The sequence below is a fragment of the Saccostrea echinata genome, unplaced genomic scaffold (assembly GCF_033153115.1).
Source record: "Saccostrea echinata isolate AGI-Se365-2 ecotype Australia unplaced genomic scaffold, CSIRO_AGI_Sech_v1 ptg000018l, whole genome shotgun sequence".
Lineage (NCBI taxonomy): Eukaryota > Metazoa > Mollusca > Bivalvia > Ostreida > Ostreidae > Saccostrea > Saccostrea echinata.
The window spans coordinates 2842964-2860361 of record NW_026889767.1 but is presented as its reverse complement, the minus strand read 5'-3'; the positions used below and the strand labels follow the sequence as shown (position 1 = coordinate 2860361).

Sequence of the window (17398 nt, the reverse complement as noted above, 5' to 3'; positions counted from 1 at the left end):
ATGTTTTAGTCTTTTTATGAGTATCCAGTTTACTCCGTTTTTCCCTGTTTCAAAAGTAAAATTGTTCCGTCTTATTTAAATTCAACAAAGACAGCCACTTGTCTTTTTTTTTTATTTTATGACCACATAAAGGTTACGAGTCTCTGAGAAATCAATATTTTTTTCTAGCATTGAGATGCTTAGTTTAGGCACATTTTTAAACCTACTAGCAAAAATAAATTGCTTAACAGTAAGTATTAATATATTGTGTAGTCTAAACATGTTTTTGTTGTTGAATTTGCCAAAAAGTATATCCTTTCTATCAAAATTAATGGTAAAATGAAACTTATTTATAAACCATTCCTCAATGTGACACCATATTTTTTTAACGCAGAAACACTCAAAAAATAAGTGTTCAATCGTTTCGACATCTTGTTTACAAAAGGAACATACAGGTGAATCAATTAGTTTGAGATTGTAAAGGTATTTATTTGTTGCAATAATCCTATGCAGAATTTGAAATTGCATCCACTGAAATTTTGCTTCTTTTGTTACTTTAAAAGGAAGTTCAAATATTTTATTCCTGTCTATATCGCCAAAAAATATTCCATTATTTTCCCATTTTTCTAGTGCCTTAATTGCTTCCTTTTTCTTCTTAATGAGTAAACTATACATGTCTTTACAGCCTTTTGTACTTTTATAAAAAATATAAAGTGAATTAGGGATAAAAGGTCCAGTTTCTCTTTTTTCAATATCAATACTTTTCAATGTTTTTAAAACAGCTACTTTTAAACCTGCATATTCTACAAAATTTGTTTTTACGTTAAGATTTGTGAGGTACTCAAGGCTTACAAATTTTCCTTCAGAGTCAAACAGATCTCTTACAAAAACAAAGCCTGCATCGAAATAACTTTTCAAAAATATGGATGAGTTGTTCATTTTAATTCTTGAATTAAACCATATATGTTCATGAAGAATTTGCATATTATTTTGACCAGAGTCAATGATCTTTACCCAATTAAGTAAAACCTCTTTCCAAAACTTGTTACTTATTTTATTACACATATTAACAGTAAAGTCTAAACCTCTTACCCATAGAGATTCAACTTTTATTCCTAATTCTGATTCAAGAAGTTTTAGCCATTTTGTATCTGAGTTAATTAGTCTTCGGATCCATGTTGATTTTAATGCACATAGAAAATCTACATATTCAATCATTTTCAACCCCCCATTTCTATAATCTTGAATCATAACATTTTTCTTAACCTTATGAATTTTACTTCCCCATAAAAAGTAGTACAGGTCTTTCTCAAATTCGTCTAGGAGTTCCTTGTAAGGGTTCGGAATAGTCAATATCAAATGGTTCATTTTTGGTATAATCAGGGATTTAATCACTGCTAATCTACCAACTGGAGTAAGTTTTCTTAACTGCCATTGTTTTATCAACTGCTTTATTTCATTTAATTTTGAGGGGTAATTCAGATCAACCATTTCATCTAAATTAATAGAAAATTTTACACCAAGAAGATCAAAAGTAGAATTATTCCAATCTAACTTCCATCTCGAGTGATGAAAAACTTCTTTGGAAAATTTTTTACTGCCAATCCAAACCATTTTAGTTTTAGTGAAATTAATTTTCAGACCAGATATAAGTGCAAAATAGTCAAGTTCTCTTAATATACCATCCATAGACTGTGGTGATCCATCAGATATAATTGAAGTATCATCAGCATATTGTGAAAGTTTATATTCCTCCCCATCAATTATAATTCCTTTTATGTCTTTATTATTTCGAATCAGAATCCCAAGAACTTCAGCACAAATTAGAAAAAGATATGGGGAAATTGGGTCCCCCTGTCTACATCCCCTCTGAGGGAACAGGTAGTCAGAAGAAATTCCATTCTGTATTACACATGATTTAATTCCATTATAAAAAGTTTGAATCCAATTTTTAATTGACTTCCCAAAATTAAAAAAGTCTAATGTTTGGTATATAAACTTCCATGATATAGTGTCAAAAGCTTTTTCAAAATCAATTAACATTAATAAGCCTGGAATCTGCTTTTGTTCTGTGTAATGCATTAAATCATAAACCAGTCTAATATTTTCACCTATGAATCTTCCCTTTAAAAAGCCAGTTTGGTCCTTATTTATTATTTTATTCAATACGGTTTTCAATCGTTCAGCAATACAGCCTGAGGCTATTTTATAAATCACATTCAACAAACTGATTGGGCGCCAGTTTTTTAAGAATTGTTTTTGTTTTCCTGGTTTTGGTAGGCAAGTTATTATACCTAACTTATTTGATTCAGTAAAGTGTGATAATTCATATGAGTTGTTTATTGCTCTTGTAATAAAGGCACCTATATCCTGCCAAAAGAATTTGAAAAATTCGCAAGTAAAACCATCTGGTCCAGGACTTTTCTCATTTTTCATATTTTTCAAATAATTAAGGACTTCAGAATTGGTCAATGGGCCTTCAAGACTTTCTGATTCTTTTTTATTTAATTTTGGGACATCATATAATTTTAATTTGTCATGAATACTTCCAGAATCCACATTCTCCCTACTTTTATAAAGATTTTCATAGAACATTTTAACTTCATTCAAAATATCAAATTGGTTAAAAATAATTGTTCCATCCTCCTTTTCAATTTTAGGTATAACTTTACTCTGATAGTTTCTTGACTCTAGACTGGTAAAATATTTTGAAGGTTTTTCTCCTTCTTCTATCCATTTTACTTTTGACCTAATACACTGACCCTTAAATTTGATTTTTCTAATGTTCTCTAATTCTTCATGTTTATTTTCTAGTTCTTCAGTAGATTCTTGGGTCAAGTTCTGTTCCAATTTTAAGATTTCTTTTTCTAATCGCAATTCTTGTTCAGCTATTTTCTTTTTCTTATAAGTTGAAAAAGAAATTGATTTTCCTCTTATTTCCATCAGTAATGTATCTAAAAACAATTGATCACTTATAGTAAATTGAATTGTATCAGTTTCAATAGAGTCAATATTATCAAAATTATAGACAGGGCAGGCATATTGTAATTTAATATTTTTAATTTTTTCTTTTATGAGATTTGCATATTCTTTATCAGCAAGTAAAGAATTATTCAATTTCCAAAACCCTCTCCCTTTAAGAAATTCATCTGTTTTAACACCCATGACAACTGGACAGTGATCTGAACGATAACTATTTTCAAATTTTACGTAAGGGGCCAAATTGAGTAATGATTCTGATATTAGGAAATAATCAAGTCTTGCTTGTTTTATTGGATTTTTTCTTCTCCAGGTAAATCTTTTTAAATTTGGACTATTTTCACGGAAAATATCTTTTAAATTTAGTGTCTCCATCATCTTCAAGACTTCCATTCTTGATTTCGGGTTATTTAGGTTTTTATAATTCATAGAATCCAGATCCTTATCTAAAATCAAATTAAAATCACCACCTATAATCACATATTGTGATGAGTAGTAATCTTGAATCATGTTTAAAAGATTTGTGTAAAAGGTTGGTGTATCTAAATTTGGTCCATATATATTTACTAACAAAAAAGGAAGATTGTCTATGGTTACATCTAGAATGAGATAATTGCCATTGTCATCTTTATATTCTTTAACTAATGTCATATCACAATTATTATTAATGAGGATAGCTACTCCTCGTGAATTTGATTTGTACGAACTAAAAAAAGCCTTATATCCCCATAATATTTTAATTATGCTTTCATCTTTTTCAACAAAGTGTGTATCTTGAAGAAAATACACATTTAATTTTTTTCCTTTTAAAATTTTGAAGACATCCCTCCTTTTATTCATATCCCCTAATCCTTGGCAATTTAATGTAAGTATTTTTAGGAAGTTTTCATGTGGATTGTCATCCATTCCAAAGTGGATGCTTAGCAAAATTTACTGTTCCCCAACAGCAAGAAAAAAAAGAGTTGATAAAAAAGTTCAAATCTATATACAATACAAAGAAGTAGTTGAGCTCAAACACGCCTACTGTCATTTCAAAAATATGCAAAGTTTACCAAAAACCTAACTTTATGCTAACCTTAAAAAAAAGAATTGTTAAAATTATAGAAAAGTAGTTTCGGTTGGGAGGAAACCTATATACTCAATTCCTTTCCTGTTCGTTTTTTTTCCAGTTTGTTGTAGTTACCATGTTTGTTATATCTATTAACGGAATATGTCTGCAATGTAATTACAACAAATATTTATCCATACCATATTTTTATACTATACACTAGATTAAAATTGAAATTATGCACATAGATCCGCCCTGTGTTGAGTGATAAGGTAGAAAATTGATCGAAACTTACAAGTAAACACGATCCATGTTGCACGATTTCTACACCGGAAATCAAGACTTTAAAAATAATCCAAAATTGCGATGTATAAACTAGCAAATTCCGGAAAATATCAAACACAAACTTAAATAAATATATACATGCAGCATGAATATAACCCTATGAAAAACTACTGAAATAAATATTTTAGGCATTACAAATTTGCCATGAAAGTTAAAAAAAAATGTACACAACTGTTAACTGTGAGTTAACTGTGAGTTACTATTAATATATATTTAACCTGTGACTGTTCATGATTTTGATTTTAGCGTCAGACGGGGACTGGCATATTTCTTGCTGCACTTAACCCAACCTCGTTGATATGTGTGAAACGTCTGGGTCCGATTTTACTACCACACCACCGCGAGACGACCACCAGTGCGTTATTTATATCATTATCAGCGAGTGCTTTGAGTAACATTCTCCCGGCTCCGTGCTCGCCGTCATCTTCAGATCCCTCATGCGCTGTTCCATCACTAGTGGAAAATCGGAACGCATATATATTGTGACTTGCACTGGCAGTGTTTTCTGTACGCACAACTTCCACAAGCGATCGCCTCACCTGTTTATAGGAATCTACTGGCGTTGAGTGGGCAGCAAACCGGTTTCCATTATCTTCTGTGGTCTTCCCCGTACTGATCGCGATCTTTACCTCTTCTCCACTGATGATCTCATCGGCCATAGGTCGGCTACCAATTTTATCTCTATACACAGATTTGCTTTGTGTGAAAATGAGTTTTTGACCCTTCAACACGGTCTCTATGTTACGGTCCGCGTATTGTTTCTGTACATCATATAGGTGTTTCCTTTTTTCTCTGATTTCTTCCGGTTGATGTTGGGACACTCTTATTGGTGACTGCTTATCCTTAAGAATTTTAATGTGCCTCATTACGATATCTTTGTGTGATTTGTTCGCAAATTGAACACAAATTGGCCTAGGATATTTTCGTTGTTTATCGTACTCACCCATTCTGAACAATTTATAGATCTGTAGGTTATCCACAGTCTCTGCTATCTCCATCTCTGCAGTGAACACGTTGCTAATGATCTTGGCAAGGTTTTCTGGATTTTTAATCTCGGGCGCCTTTTCATCTACTCCACTCACTATGATATTATCTTCCATTGCTCTAGTTTTAAGCTCTAGAATTTGCTCACTTTGAGTCTTTACACAATACTCCAGTCGAACTATGTAATCCTTCATTCGGCTAAGTTCTCTTTCCATCTTCTTCTGTTTTTCATGCAGCTCAGTGGTTATATATATCGTATCGTTCGCTTGTTCTTGTACACTTTCTAATCTCTCCTGAATGCCATGTTTTCCTCTGATATCCTTTGTGACTTCATCAAGATGGCGACCTTGCCCATCTATCCTTAGTAACAGGTTGGCCAGAGTGTTTTGAATATTATTTATACCATGCATAACATCTCTCATATGAAAGTCTCCAGTTTTTTCCGAAATCTCCCCATCGCTAGTATGAGTGTCCATATCATCAAGCCCTCTCTTTTTTGATTGATTTAACTGGCTAGCCATGCTTGTAACGGTCAAACGTTTAAAGACACAGTATGAATATCGCTCACCGGTGCTCACAAACAAATATGTTCACAACTTTTGTGCCTTCAAATTCCCGAGCCTATTTCAATTGTTTTTCGTTTAAAACTCACTCCGACACACTTTAAAACATATTACATACAAGCAACACTTTTTTCAACACACAAATTAATAAATTTCCAGGTTTTTGGCTCAACTTTTGCTGCCGATAAAAATTAACGTCCTACATGTCGGGCATGCGCAAACCCCCTCGTGTGCCAGCTTAGCACTGAAAACAAAACATCAAAGACACCGACATTTTTCAAAGTCCACGCAAAAGCGTGGACCAAGGGTCCACCGTGGCCGGTGTTTTCCGGAAGATACTCGTGAACTGTACTGTACATGTAGATGGATTACTTTTAATAAAAAAAAATAATAAATCTGTAAGTTAATGTATATGTCGTATACGTTTATACTTAAACAATTCACGAGATTTATTTTACCATTAAACAATAAGTAAACAATTTCCAAATGTTTTAAATACTATTTCGAATATTCTAAGTATTGCCATTTTATTTATTTTGACATGTTGCATTTATATAAAAGAAATATTTGCATGTATTTTGACAACCATAGAAAAACATATTTATTCAATCATTAGAATTTGTAAATATTTTTCATCTTGTGAACATGAATTTAATACCATAAAAATGCACGCCAGTCTTAAACCTAATTTGCGAGACAGAAGAATGCTGTGTTGTGCATACGAGTTCTCATTTGTTTTACTGCAAATAAGGCCATTCCAAGTTTTTTCTATGTTTAGCGTCCGCGTGCGTCTTGGTTTTTGACACCCCATATCAGAAAAAACAAACAAAATTAGGACTCCTGAAATTGAATATTCTGGTCGAAATCCATGAATTCTGTCAATTTCTCTAAATATTTGTCTACAGTATGCCATATTAGGAATATTGTAAGCATTTAATACCTTGATTTTGCTGAAGAATAGGTATTTCTACGTGTAAAGATAGATTAACCATATTAACAAAATCAAATCCTTTGAATGACGTCATTTTTGTGACTATATTTTTTGGTTTGTGTGATTTTTGCGAATAGGTAGGTAGGTTTTTGAAAGAAGGGTGGACGCTAAACATAGAAAAAACTTGGAATGGCCTAAAGTACATTGTTTGCTGTGCGTAATCATTTTTTCCCTTGACACTTGCTGGCCTTTTGTATATGATTAACTGCTGCAGTGCTGTCGTAAGCGGGTCACATACAAGTAGACGTTGATCAGATAGACATCAGGTGTTTTTGTGTTATTTTTACTTTATTTAGTTTTAATGGGCCAGCCTGGAGTTTTAAATATGTAAATAAAATTTGATTAATTGATTTAATTTTGAAATAAGTTATCTCTATCAATCTGTGCGACTTAGACGACCATAATGTGACCAGTGACGAATTTACCGAGAAAATGCGCGGACATTTCCTGGCGGCGGACATAATATGACGATATTTTCGGAAGAAAGGCGGACATTTCATGACGGCGGACATAATGTGACGATTTTTTCGGACGAAAGGCGGTCATTTCGTGGCGGTGGACATAGTGTTACCATTTCTTTTTTCTTTTTTGGGGGGAAAAAAGGCGGACATTTCGTGACGGCGGACATAACGTGACAATTTTTTTGAAAAAGGGGGACATTTCGTGACGGCGGACAAAATGTGACGGCGGATAAAACGTGACTCAACAACCATCAAAGTAACATTCAAAAGATAAAAACTATCAAGTTTTCATGCCTTTCTTTTTTTAAATCTGTATATGTATATCAATCGGTCGGTTGCACCTCATCCGCCTGATAAACAGATTTCGAATACATTTGCTGATTGAAAAAAATTTGGGCACATATATTGAAAATAAAATTACCTACGTTCTTATCGAATTAATTGACGGGTGATTCTGATATTTATTCACATCCAACACCAACCCCCCCAACCCCCCAACCCCCCCCCCCCCCAAAAAAAAAAAAACGTAAAAAAAATTAATTTATCCACTTTACTTGTAATTTCGCCAAAACTTAGAGCAGTTCATTAATTTGTTATTAATACATTTCATGAACATTTGACAGCGTACTCTCCACAAGAACGATATAAATGGGAATTAATAGTCAGTGTTTAACGAAAAGAATGATTTCCTTTCAATTATGGAATTTAAAATAAATGGTAATTCAATTTAATAACTCAAGTTTCAAGGTCATCTTATCGCGTTTGTTATTTTTTTTTTTCATAAGGAATGGTACGTAATTTTTATACTAATATAAAAATCTGGAAAATGGGTTAATATAATCTACATGTAAACCATTTCTTGTTATTGATGAAATCCCTCTCAGTTTTCTATTAGCCAATGCCTACAAAATCATGCTTTCTCGTCCAAAAAATGAAAAATCAGGAGAGAAAAAACGACCTTTAAGGAGAATACGCACGACAAGTCAACGACAGATTTTTTGCGTGAAAAAACTGTGAATATTTGTTTGCAATGTACAGACCTTTTCAGTTTATTATACATTTCTATGAGAATAGAATTTAAAGGATAAAACTTACTTTACTCAATGTTATCATAAAACAGCCCCCCCCCCCTCCACCGCTTCATAAATACTGTGCATCTTTTTTTTTAATTTGCCTTTGGATATTTTTTTTTGGGGGGGGTGGGTCTGTGACGGTACGTATTGTTGTTTTGTACATATTGTCGTCGGCGACAATATGTACCTACCCTCACTGCACATATTGTCGTCCATCAGTGCATATTGTCGACTGACAAGTTACACATGTACATATTGTCGCTGGCGACATTATGTGCCTCACCCTCTTTGTACATATTGTCGCCCCACAAATTTTATTGCTTAAAGATTTCTTTTGCTGTTTCTTTGAAGAATGTAATTGGTGTGTGAATCACTCGTGAGCTATTTCATGCATCGTGATTGTGACGGCACATTTTGTCGTCCTGTTCATATTGTCGCCGGAGACAATATGTACCTACCCTCACTGCGCATATTGTCGTCCATCAGAACATGTCGTATGACAATGCACGACAATGCTCCATATAAAAATGACTAACCATTGCTTTGCTGATTCTAAGAAGATAATTTTTAAAGAATTTTCCCATATATTCTTATGTTAAACTTTGATCGCCCATTGTGGCCCACCCTAGGCCCGGTTTGATTTGAAGATACTCGAATCTGCGCTACCTGAGGATGTTTCTATATAAACATCACTAATCACAGGCCTACTGCTCTGCGCAGTGGTGGATCAAGAAATTTCAGAACAGAGAGAGAGAGAAGGGGGTGCGGTTCAGATTTTTTTGGAAAGCAAAAAATTCATTTGTATGTAAAGGTGTGTTACTGTATATGTTAAATAAATTATTTAAATATGAAATTTTAGCTGTGGTTTCAAAAGGGGGAGAAACTTTCCAAAAAAAAAAAAAATCTGACGAGCCAAAAAAAAAAAAAAAAAAAAAAAAAAAAAAAAAAAATGTGACTGTGAAACACTCATGCCCCCGTATGGCAACTTATAACAAAGGTTAAACTTTCTCAAATGCAAATTAAATATGTTGATCTTGTCTCGAGGAATAAACCTGTAAAATATGAAAGCCCTGAAACCATTGAATAGATATGAAAAAGGTTAAAGTTTTATCAAAAGTATGTCAAACATCAAGGTCAAGATCAAAATTAATTGTGCCTAAGAAAAGGCCTTCTCCCAAAAAAATTCAGAGGTGAAATATGAAAGCTGAAGCACCAATCGTTCAAAAGTTATGATCAAGGTTAAAGTTTTCCAAAAGAAGGTCAAACTCCGAGGTCAAAGGGCCAAAGTTGTTGGTATCAAATGAAAGGCCTTGTCACAAGGATTACATATGTGAAGTATAAAAACCATAGAACCAACCGTTCAAATGTTATGGCCAAGGTTAAAGTTTTCCAAAAGTAGGTCAAACTCCAAGGTCAAAGTGTCAAAGTCTTTGATATCCAAAGAAAGGTCTTGTCACAAGAATTACACATGTGAAATATGAAAGCCCTAGCACCAATTGTTCAAAAGTTATGACCAATGTTAAAGTTTTCAAAGGTAGGTCAAGCTCCAAGGTCAAAGGGTCAAAATTGTTTGTATCCAAAGAAAGGTCTTGTCACAATGATTACATACGGATAAATATGCAAGCCCTAGCTCCAGTTATTCAAAAGGTATGGCCAAGGTTACAGTTTATCGAAAGTAGGTCAAACTCCAAGGTCAATGTCAAAGGGTCAAAGGTTTTGGTATTTAAAGGAAGGTCTTTTCACAAGGATTACATATGTGAAGTATGAAAGCTGAAGTACCAATCGTTCAAAAGTAATGGACAATGTTAAAGTTTTTCAAAAGTAGGTCAAACTCCAAGGTCAAGGTCAAAGGGTCAAAGTTGTTGGTATCCAAAGGAAGGACTTGTCACAAGGATTACACATGTGAAGAATGAAAGCCTTAGCACCAATTGTTCAAAAGTTATGGCCAAGGTTAAAGTTGGATAAAATTTTGCAAAACTGGGTCAAACTCCAAGGTCAAGGTCAAAAGGTCAAATATGGTGGTACCCGAAGAAAGGTCTTGTCACAAGGAAAACACATGTGAAATATGAAAGCCATAGCTCCAACCAATCCAAAGTTAACGGCAATGTTAAAGTTGTTGAGGACAAACAGACAGAGAGACAGACAGACGGACGGACAGGGCAAAACCTATATAACCCCGAATCTTCGATACGGGGGCATAAAAAATCATCCAGAAGCATTTTAACACAAACTTGTGTTCATCATGATGCCTGTTTACTTATCAAATATTTCTGTTGCATATCTATAGATAACAGTTTAAATCCGAGTGGTGTTCATTCGACTAGACAATATGGATAACCTTGAGGGAATAGTTTGACGGTGACAATTATTTCCGGGCCAGACGGCGGGAACCCGAACTAGATAACCCCAGAGTAGTCTTGATCAATGGAAGACAACTCCATTAACTTTTGATTTTTCCTTTTTGAACTTTAAGTTTCTGGAATCCCGGTCTTTCCATCAGAAACAATCAAGAAACGTACTCTATAATGAACGATGCGAATTTATGAGTAAAGATTTACGATAGCCATAGTTTACAAAATAAATAAATGATAAATAATAATTCGAAATACATATCAAACAAAATTAGATCTATACATGTATTATTTAAGATAAACTCTCAATTAGTTCAACTTTGATACCTGCAAATAAGAATCTATACATGTATTTATCATTAAACCAAAAACTATCATTCACAGGAAAATATTCTTATTTTAGCATCCGTAACCTGTTTACAACCGTAAAATATAGTTTAAAAATGAAAACTTCAATAGACAAAATCATTTTAACTATAATGTGGTATAGCCTTTTTGAAGTAAAGTTTACATAATTATTATGATAAACCTGGTTTTCAACTTTAAAATAAAAACTATGTTGACCTCATTTCTGTGAATTTTGCGTGCTTCACGTATGCAAAGTTATGGACATTATTTTTAAATTGAGTTTGAGAATTTCATGAAAAATAATTAAAAGGACATCATTCTAATAATTTTTTTTTACCTTTCTACAAGTATATAATGATAAATAAATAAACTTTTCAAAAGCACATTTTCATTTAATAATAAAATTTGTAAGCCATATTTAACATACATTTATATTGTCTCCAAAATTTGAACATCCTCTCTGTCCACCTCTGAGAAAGAAATGGTCGAGGACCGAGATAAACCGAGTGAAATAGGCGTCTCCTGATACATAACCGCCCAAGAATAGAATACTGAACTCTACATCGAGTCAGAGGTCATAACTGCTGTTAATGAAGAAACCATCAAACCCCGTCCTGCATATCTTGCCAGCAGAGAATATTCCTTCTTCCAGTGGAATATCATAATTATAGTGGTTACTATAAAAAAAAAAAATCAATCAAATTCTTAAGGTTCCTCTTTAAAGCTTCTACAGTGAATTTAATTTGTAGTCAAGATAGCTAACTGTAGCATGTTTTAGTCTTTTTATGAGTATCCAGTTTACTCCGTTTTTCCCTGTTTCAAAAGTAAAATTGTTCCGTCTTATTTAAATTCAACAAAGACAGCCACTTGTCTTTTTTTTTTTATTTTATGACCACATAAAGGTTACGAGTCTCTGAGAAATCAAAGTACTTCCACAGTGATCATACCTTGAAGTAACACCAAAATAGAAGCACAATTCTTTTTTTAAAGGGGTATTGTCGCTGCCTTTAATGTAAATGTTCAAAAATTTAAAAAAAATCCTTTACAATTTGTGTAATAAATCTTATAGCAATTTAACATCGCAGGTTGCTTAATTATTATTAAAGGAAATGAATCTATGAAATAAGAAGACATCGCGATCAAACAAGGCTATTAGTTAAAGCGCCTTAAATTATCTTCCCTTCCCAACTATTAGTTAAAGCACCTTAAATTATCTTCCCTTCCCATCTCTAAATGTCATGTTATTGTGAAGTATAATTGTAATTAAAAAGAACTTTAAGATGTGAATGTCTTACAGAAATACAGCGAATAGATAGTCAAATAATAGCCAGGAAGAATAGGCAGTCAAACAATGATCAGGAAAAAAGTAGATAGTCAAATAATAATCAGAAAGAATAGGCAGTCAATCACTAATCAGGGAGAAAAAGGCTGTCAAACAAAAATCAGGAAAACTAGACAGTCAAACAATGATAAGAAAAAATAGTCAAATAATATATACGAAGAAGACACAATCAAATAGTGATCAGGAAAAATAGGCAGTCAAATTATAATCAGGAAGAATAGATAATCAAAAAGTGATTAGGAAAAATAGACAGTCAAATAATAATCAGGAAGAATAGACAATCAAATAGTGATCAGGAAAAATAGGCAGTCAAATAATAATCAGGAAGAATAGACAATCAAATAGTGATTAGGAAAAATAGGCAGTCAAATAATTATCAGAAAAAATAGGCAGTCAAACAATTATCAGGGAGAAAAATGGCTGTCAAACAAAAATCAGGAAGAATAGGCAGTCTAACAATGATAAGGCAAAATAAACATTCAAATGATAATTTCGAGGAAGGTCAAATAATAATGTGGAAGAATAGACAATCAAATAATAATTTAAAAGGATAGACAGTCAAATAGTTATTATGAAGCATAGACAGTCAAATACTGAATAGGAAGAATAAACAATCAATTTATTACCAGGAAGAATAAACAGTAAAATTATAATCAAGAAGAATCTAGCAAAATACATAAATATAGGTTACCAATTTTCTTTTGAAGTGTTATTCAAAGAGAAATAGAAATGAATTTTAATTAATTGATATAAATAATGTAACTTTAATTTAAGAAGGAGCATGGATTGTTTATTTTGAAGTACATGTATATATTCCACTCCTCAATACGCTATTTACAATTTCTATGGTGAATATACACGTATATGTATTTTTTATTCTAATTACTTTCCTTGAGTTTTGAAATAATTAATCTTAATGTATTTTTCCTGACTTGAATTTACATTAGAAATTCAATTTTCTTTTGAATTAACATTTAAGGAGAATTAGTTGAATTTTTTTCTACTTAACAATGTTATTTTGAGCAAGAAAGTGATGGTATTTCTTATTTAGAAAATTTTTTAATCCTCTCGTGGGATTTTCAATGTTCTTCTGATTATTTCAATGTTAGAATATACCAGTATGTAATTTTTATGAAATGTGTATCTAATGATCAAATAAATTAATCGGTATTTTTACATTAATTTTAGCTAAATCAATGATATCTTGGTTATAGCAAGAGAATAGAAAAGCCTACCGAGGGTATCGTAAACTGACATTATGGTAAGACTAATAAGAAGTCTTAACGCCAGATAAAGAAATAGACATACTTATGTCACGCTTATTTGAACTTGTGTGATGTGACGTCACGCATATTTCAATATTAAGGCGGAACTGAATGTTGGTTTTGGTATAAAATCATTAGGTTGTCGACAATTAAATCGATATAGACTTTATTAATGAGCGTGAATTTTCAGGATATATTTTTACTGATTGTACTAACAAGCCCTTTTTGTATAAATGGCTCTCCAGGACTCGAAGTTTATTTTGTTTTTATAACATCTGTTGTTAGCCTACACGCGCTGCTAAGGCTTTTTCCCCTCTAGAATGTAGTACATTTTTTTTAACATTGCACACATTCTTGACAGTCCGATGTGTGGATAGAAAATTCAACATATATATCCTAAGTTACACAACCACGATTTCCACTCAGCTTTTTTTTCGCTCAGAAGCCGAAATAGCTTTATTTATTATGGTCCCTTAAAAGTGAAACACCTAAATAAAACTGTTTCAAGGTATGTATTGAATCAAATGGAGAGATTTTATGGGTGATTTTATAAGAAATATAATATTTTTTTGTTCTGTTACAATGGATAGCATTAGACAACACTAAAACTAAACAAAAACAAAAACAAAACAAGAGAAACAGTGTTTGAGGAAATTTAAAAATGTGAAACTGATCGTTAATGTTGATCTTGCTTGAGTCAACAATATGAGGGGTGATCAAAAATTTCGCGGACTATCTCCATATTCACAAAACCACAATTCAGATCAGAATGAAATTTGGTACACATACAGTCATACATGTGGTCTATAAATAACAGATGTTATATAATGTTTTGCTCCGTGTTTGTGACGTCACAAAGTGAAAATGACGTCAATATGCAGGTGACTTGTGACAAAAAATGGTTGACTCAGTCGTACTCGAGAAACTAACGGCTGTAAAGTTTAACGTATATCTTGGAAATTCCTTTGCAGTAGAATATGATAATTTGTACAAGGTTTTTGAAGAAAAAGACTTACCAAAAGTTCAATCATTAATTGGATTGATCGTTTTAGTGAAGGCAGGGAGATGCTTAAAAATAATGTTTGTTTTATTGCCCAGCGAAAGCAAGCCGGGGGAGAGATGTGTCCTTAGTTGAGCAATTTGTTGTGAAACCTCGCCGACTTACGATTAGAAAAATACTTAAATATCTTAACAATAATATAATTATTAAATCCCTAAAATATCGTTTATTTTAGACTTTAAACATACGAGATATGATAAAAAGAAGGCGCCCATACTTTATCTATATTGGATAAACGACGCTCTCTTTGACAGAGGACTCGGGTTGTGATGGTCACCATGCTAATTCTGGGAAAGGATATCCTTATCCACCTATCCTATTGCCAAGATTTGGCCATTTCTGACAGGTGGACTGTTCTTGTTATAAAAAATAACTTGCATGGTAAGAAATATAAAACTCGGAAAAATCTTTAAGCTTCTGTGAACAGACCGCTCCGGAGCGTGTCACCTGACCGCCTTGATCACGTGATTCGCGCATGTGCAGAACAATGGCAGATGTGCATTAAAATCGGAGAGGATCACTTTAGAAAATAATAAAAACTGAAGCCTCATTTTATTTCTTTTAAGGAAGTTATTCAATTAGTTCGCGAACTTTTTGATCACCCCTCGTAAGTATAAAAACAGTTTAGTAGGGTTTTTTCCGCCACTTCTTTCTCTTCGATCCTGGTCATATGAGGGATTTTCACAGAAATGAAAGGAGAAAAAAAAACACAACAGTTGAAAGCGACTGTATTTTTTTTAATCCAACAGAAGAGAATGGAGATATCCGTGGACCTACCAAAGGAGGGATTCATTTATCATTTACCAAATGCCATTATCCTTTTTATTTACATTTTTCTAGGAAGTCTTGGGAATGTTTCCGTTGTTATAGTGTATATAAAGGATATGAAAAATGTCTTTAGTTCTGGACGCCTTTTTATTCCGTTCCTGGCTTTTGTTGACCTCGTTACACTAAACTACAATGGTTGGGTAGAAATTGCATCAGATGTTCAGCAATTTCATGAGTCCAAGGAGAAAGAATTGGAATGTAAGATCAATAAATTCATCTGCCTCATTCTGGTTATATCTTCCGGTTGTATTTACTTCGCGATTGCGGTCCACAGGTATATCTTAATATGCAGACCCCACAGTAAAGATTTTGCATTGAAAGTTAAAATCGCTATCATGGTCACAACAGGGCTTTTTATCGTGGGAGTCTCTGTTCAAAAATATATTTTCTCTGGATTCACTTCAATTTCGATAAAGTCGAAAAGCTTTAAAAATGAAACAGAGACTGTCTTTATATGCGGCACGGACGAAAACTTTGAAAATGCTACCAGCTCAAATGTATATCACTACATTTTGACCATAAATTCTCTCATTTGGAGTTGCTCATTGGCCATAATTCATACATTCGTGGGCAGAAGAATACGCCAAAGAACAAAAGAAACATGCCCAAAATCTTGCACAAAGGACGACGGCACACCTTCTAGTGCCACAGATTCGTCAAGGCATGACCGTATCACCAAGCATTCACAGAGGCAGAAACCCATGCGTGTGAGACAAATAACAGCCAAGTCTATCACAACATTCATCACCAACAATCGTCTATCCTGGATGTTTATTCTCATGACGATACTAAATGTCATAAGTTTTTTACCGAAGCTAATACTGGATATTCATTTCAATAGAGACCGGTACTTCTTTATTGGAAAACCTTTGTCACTCTGTTTACTGCTAGAGTTTCTTGATAATTTCTATCTTTTCAACAACGTAGTTAACCCCTTTATATATGAGTTCTTTGACAAAGAGTTTCGAAATATATTTAAGAGGAGATTTTGTATAGTGTGTAAATGACAATAAAAAATTATATTATTGCATTCAGGGATAGATTACCTCAACTTATTCTGAAAGTCTGTAATCTATGAATTCTTTGTGTAAACCTATAGGGTTTAGAAGAGACATTTTATTTGAACATTTTAAACTTAGAATATATTCATAATTATTTTAGTTATTAATAGTGAACGGATTAGCAATAGTAAAATAAAAATAAAAGTTTATTAAACAAGGATGGACATTAATAGTGCACCACATGCAGTGACTTTAAAATTGGAAAAGGGACTTTAATTCTATCAACTATAATTATCTTGTTCGAACAAATTGGATTGATGTTGGTACCACAAACTATAATTTTGTATATTCGTTTGTAATGGAATTGGTCAGAATAGACCAATCAAGCCCATCGATACTTATAATAAATTTTAACGGAAATGCAAAATAACTATTAAGATTCTTTACCAAGAGCAATAAAATTGGAAACTTTGATGTAGATAAGTAAAAGGGCTTAAGGCTGGAACTCCTGTGTGCAGAGATGGGAATTGAGTCCATAAATAATACTAATGTAGATATACCTTGATTAGAGGGTGGAGCCAAGTTTGGGTTCATTGGTCAACGGACAGACCTATGGACCAAACGTAGGTCGCAAGGCCATGGTAAGACAGCCAGTAGAAAGAATTTTACACCCGGGACCATGAAAACCCTCTGAACATAAAACACTAGTATCCTGTTTGCCAGAAAACGGCATTCTTTTTTTTTTTTTTTTTTTATTTGACTATTCTTTGGAATTACCTT

The 17398-nt window shown here is 33.0% G+C and overlaps 1 protein-coding gene across 1 annotated transcript; it reads right to left on the bottom strand.

Moving 5' to 3' along the window:
• Positions 1-4599: 4599 nt before the first annotated feature.
• On the bottom strand, positions 4600-5886 carry LOC133189494 (uncharacterized). Its single transcript, XM_061324852.1, has 2 exons — positions 5484-5886; positions 4600-5087 (listed from the first exon to the last, which is right to left on the bottom strand). Exons 1-2 carry the CDS (start codon positions 5854-5856, stop codon positions 4600-4602), a joined length of 861 nt encoding a protein of 286 aa, XP_061180836.1. The 5' UTR covers positions 5857-5886.
• Positions 5887-17398: the final 11512 nt, after the last annotated feature.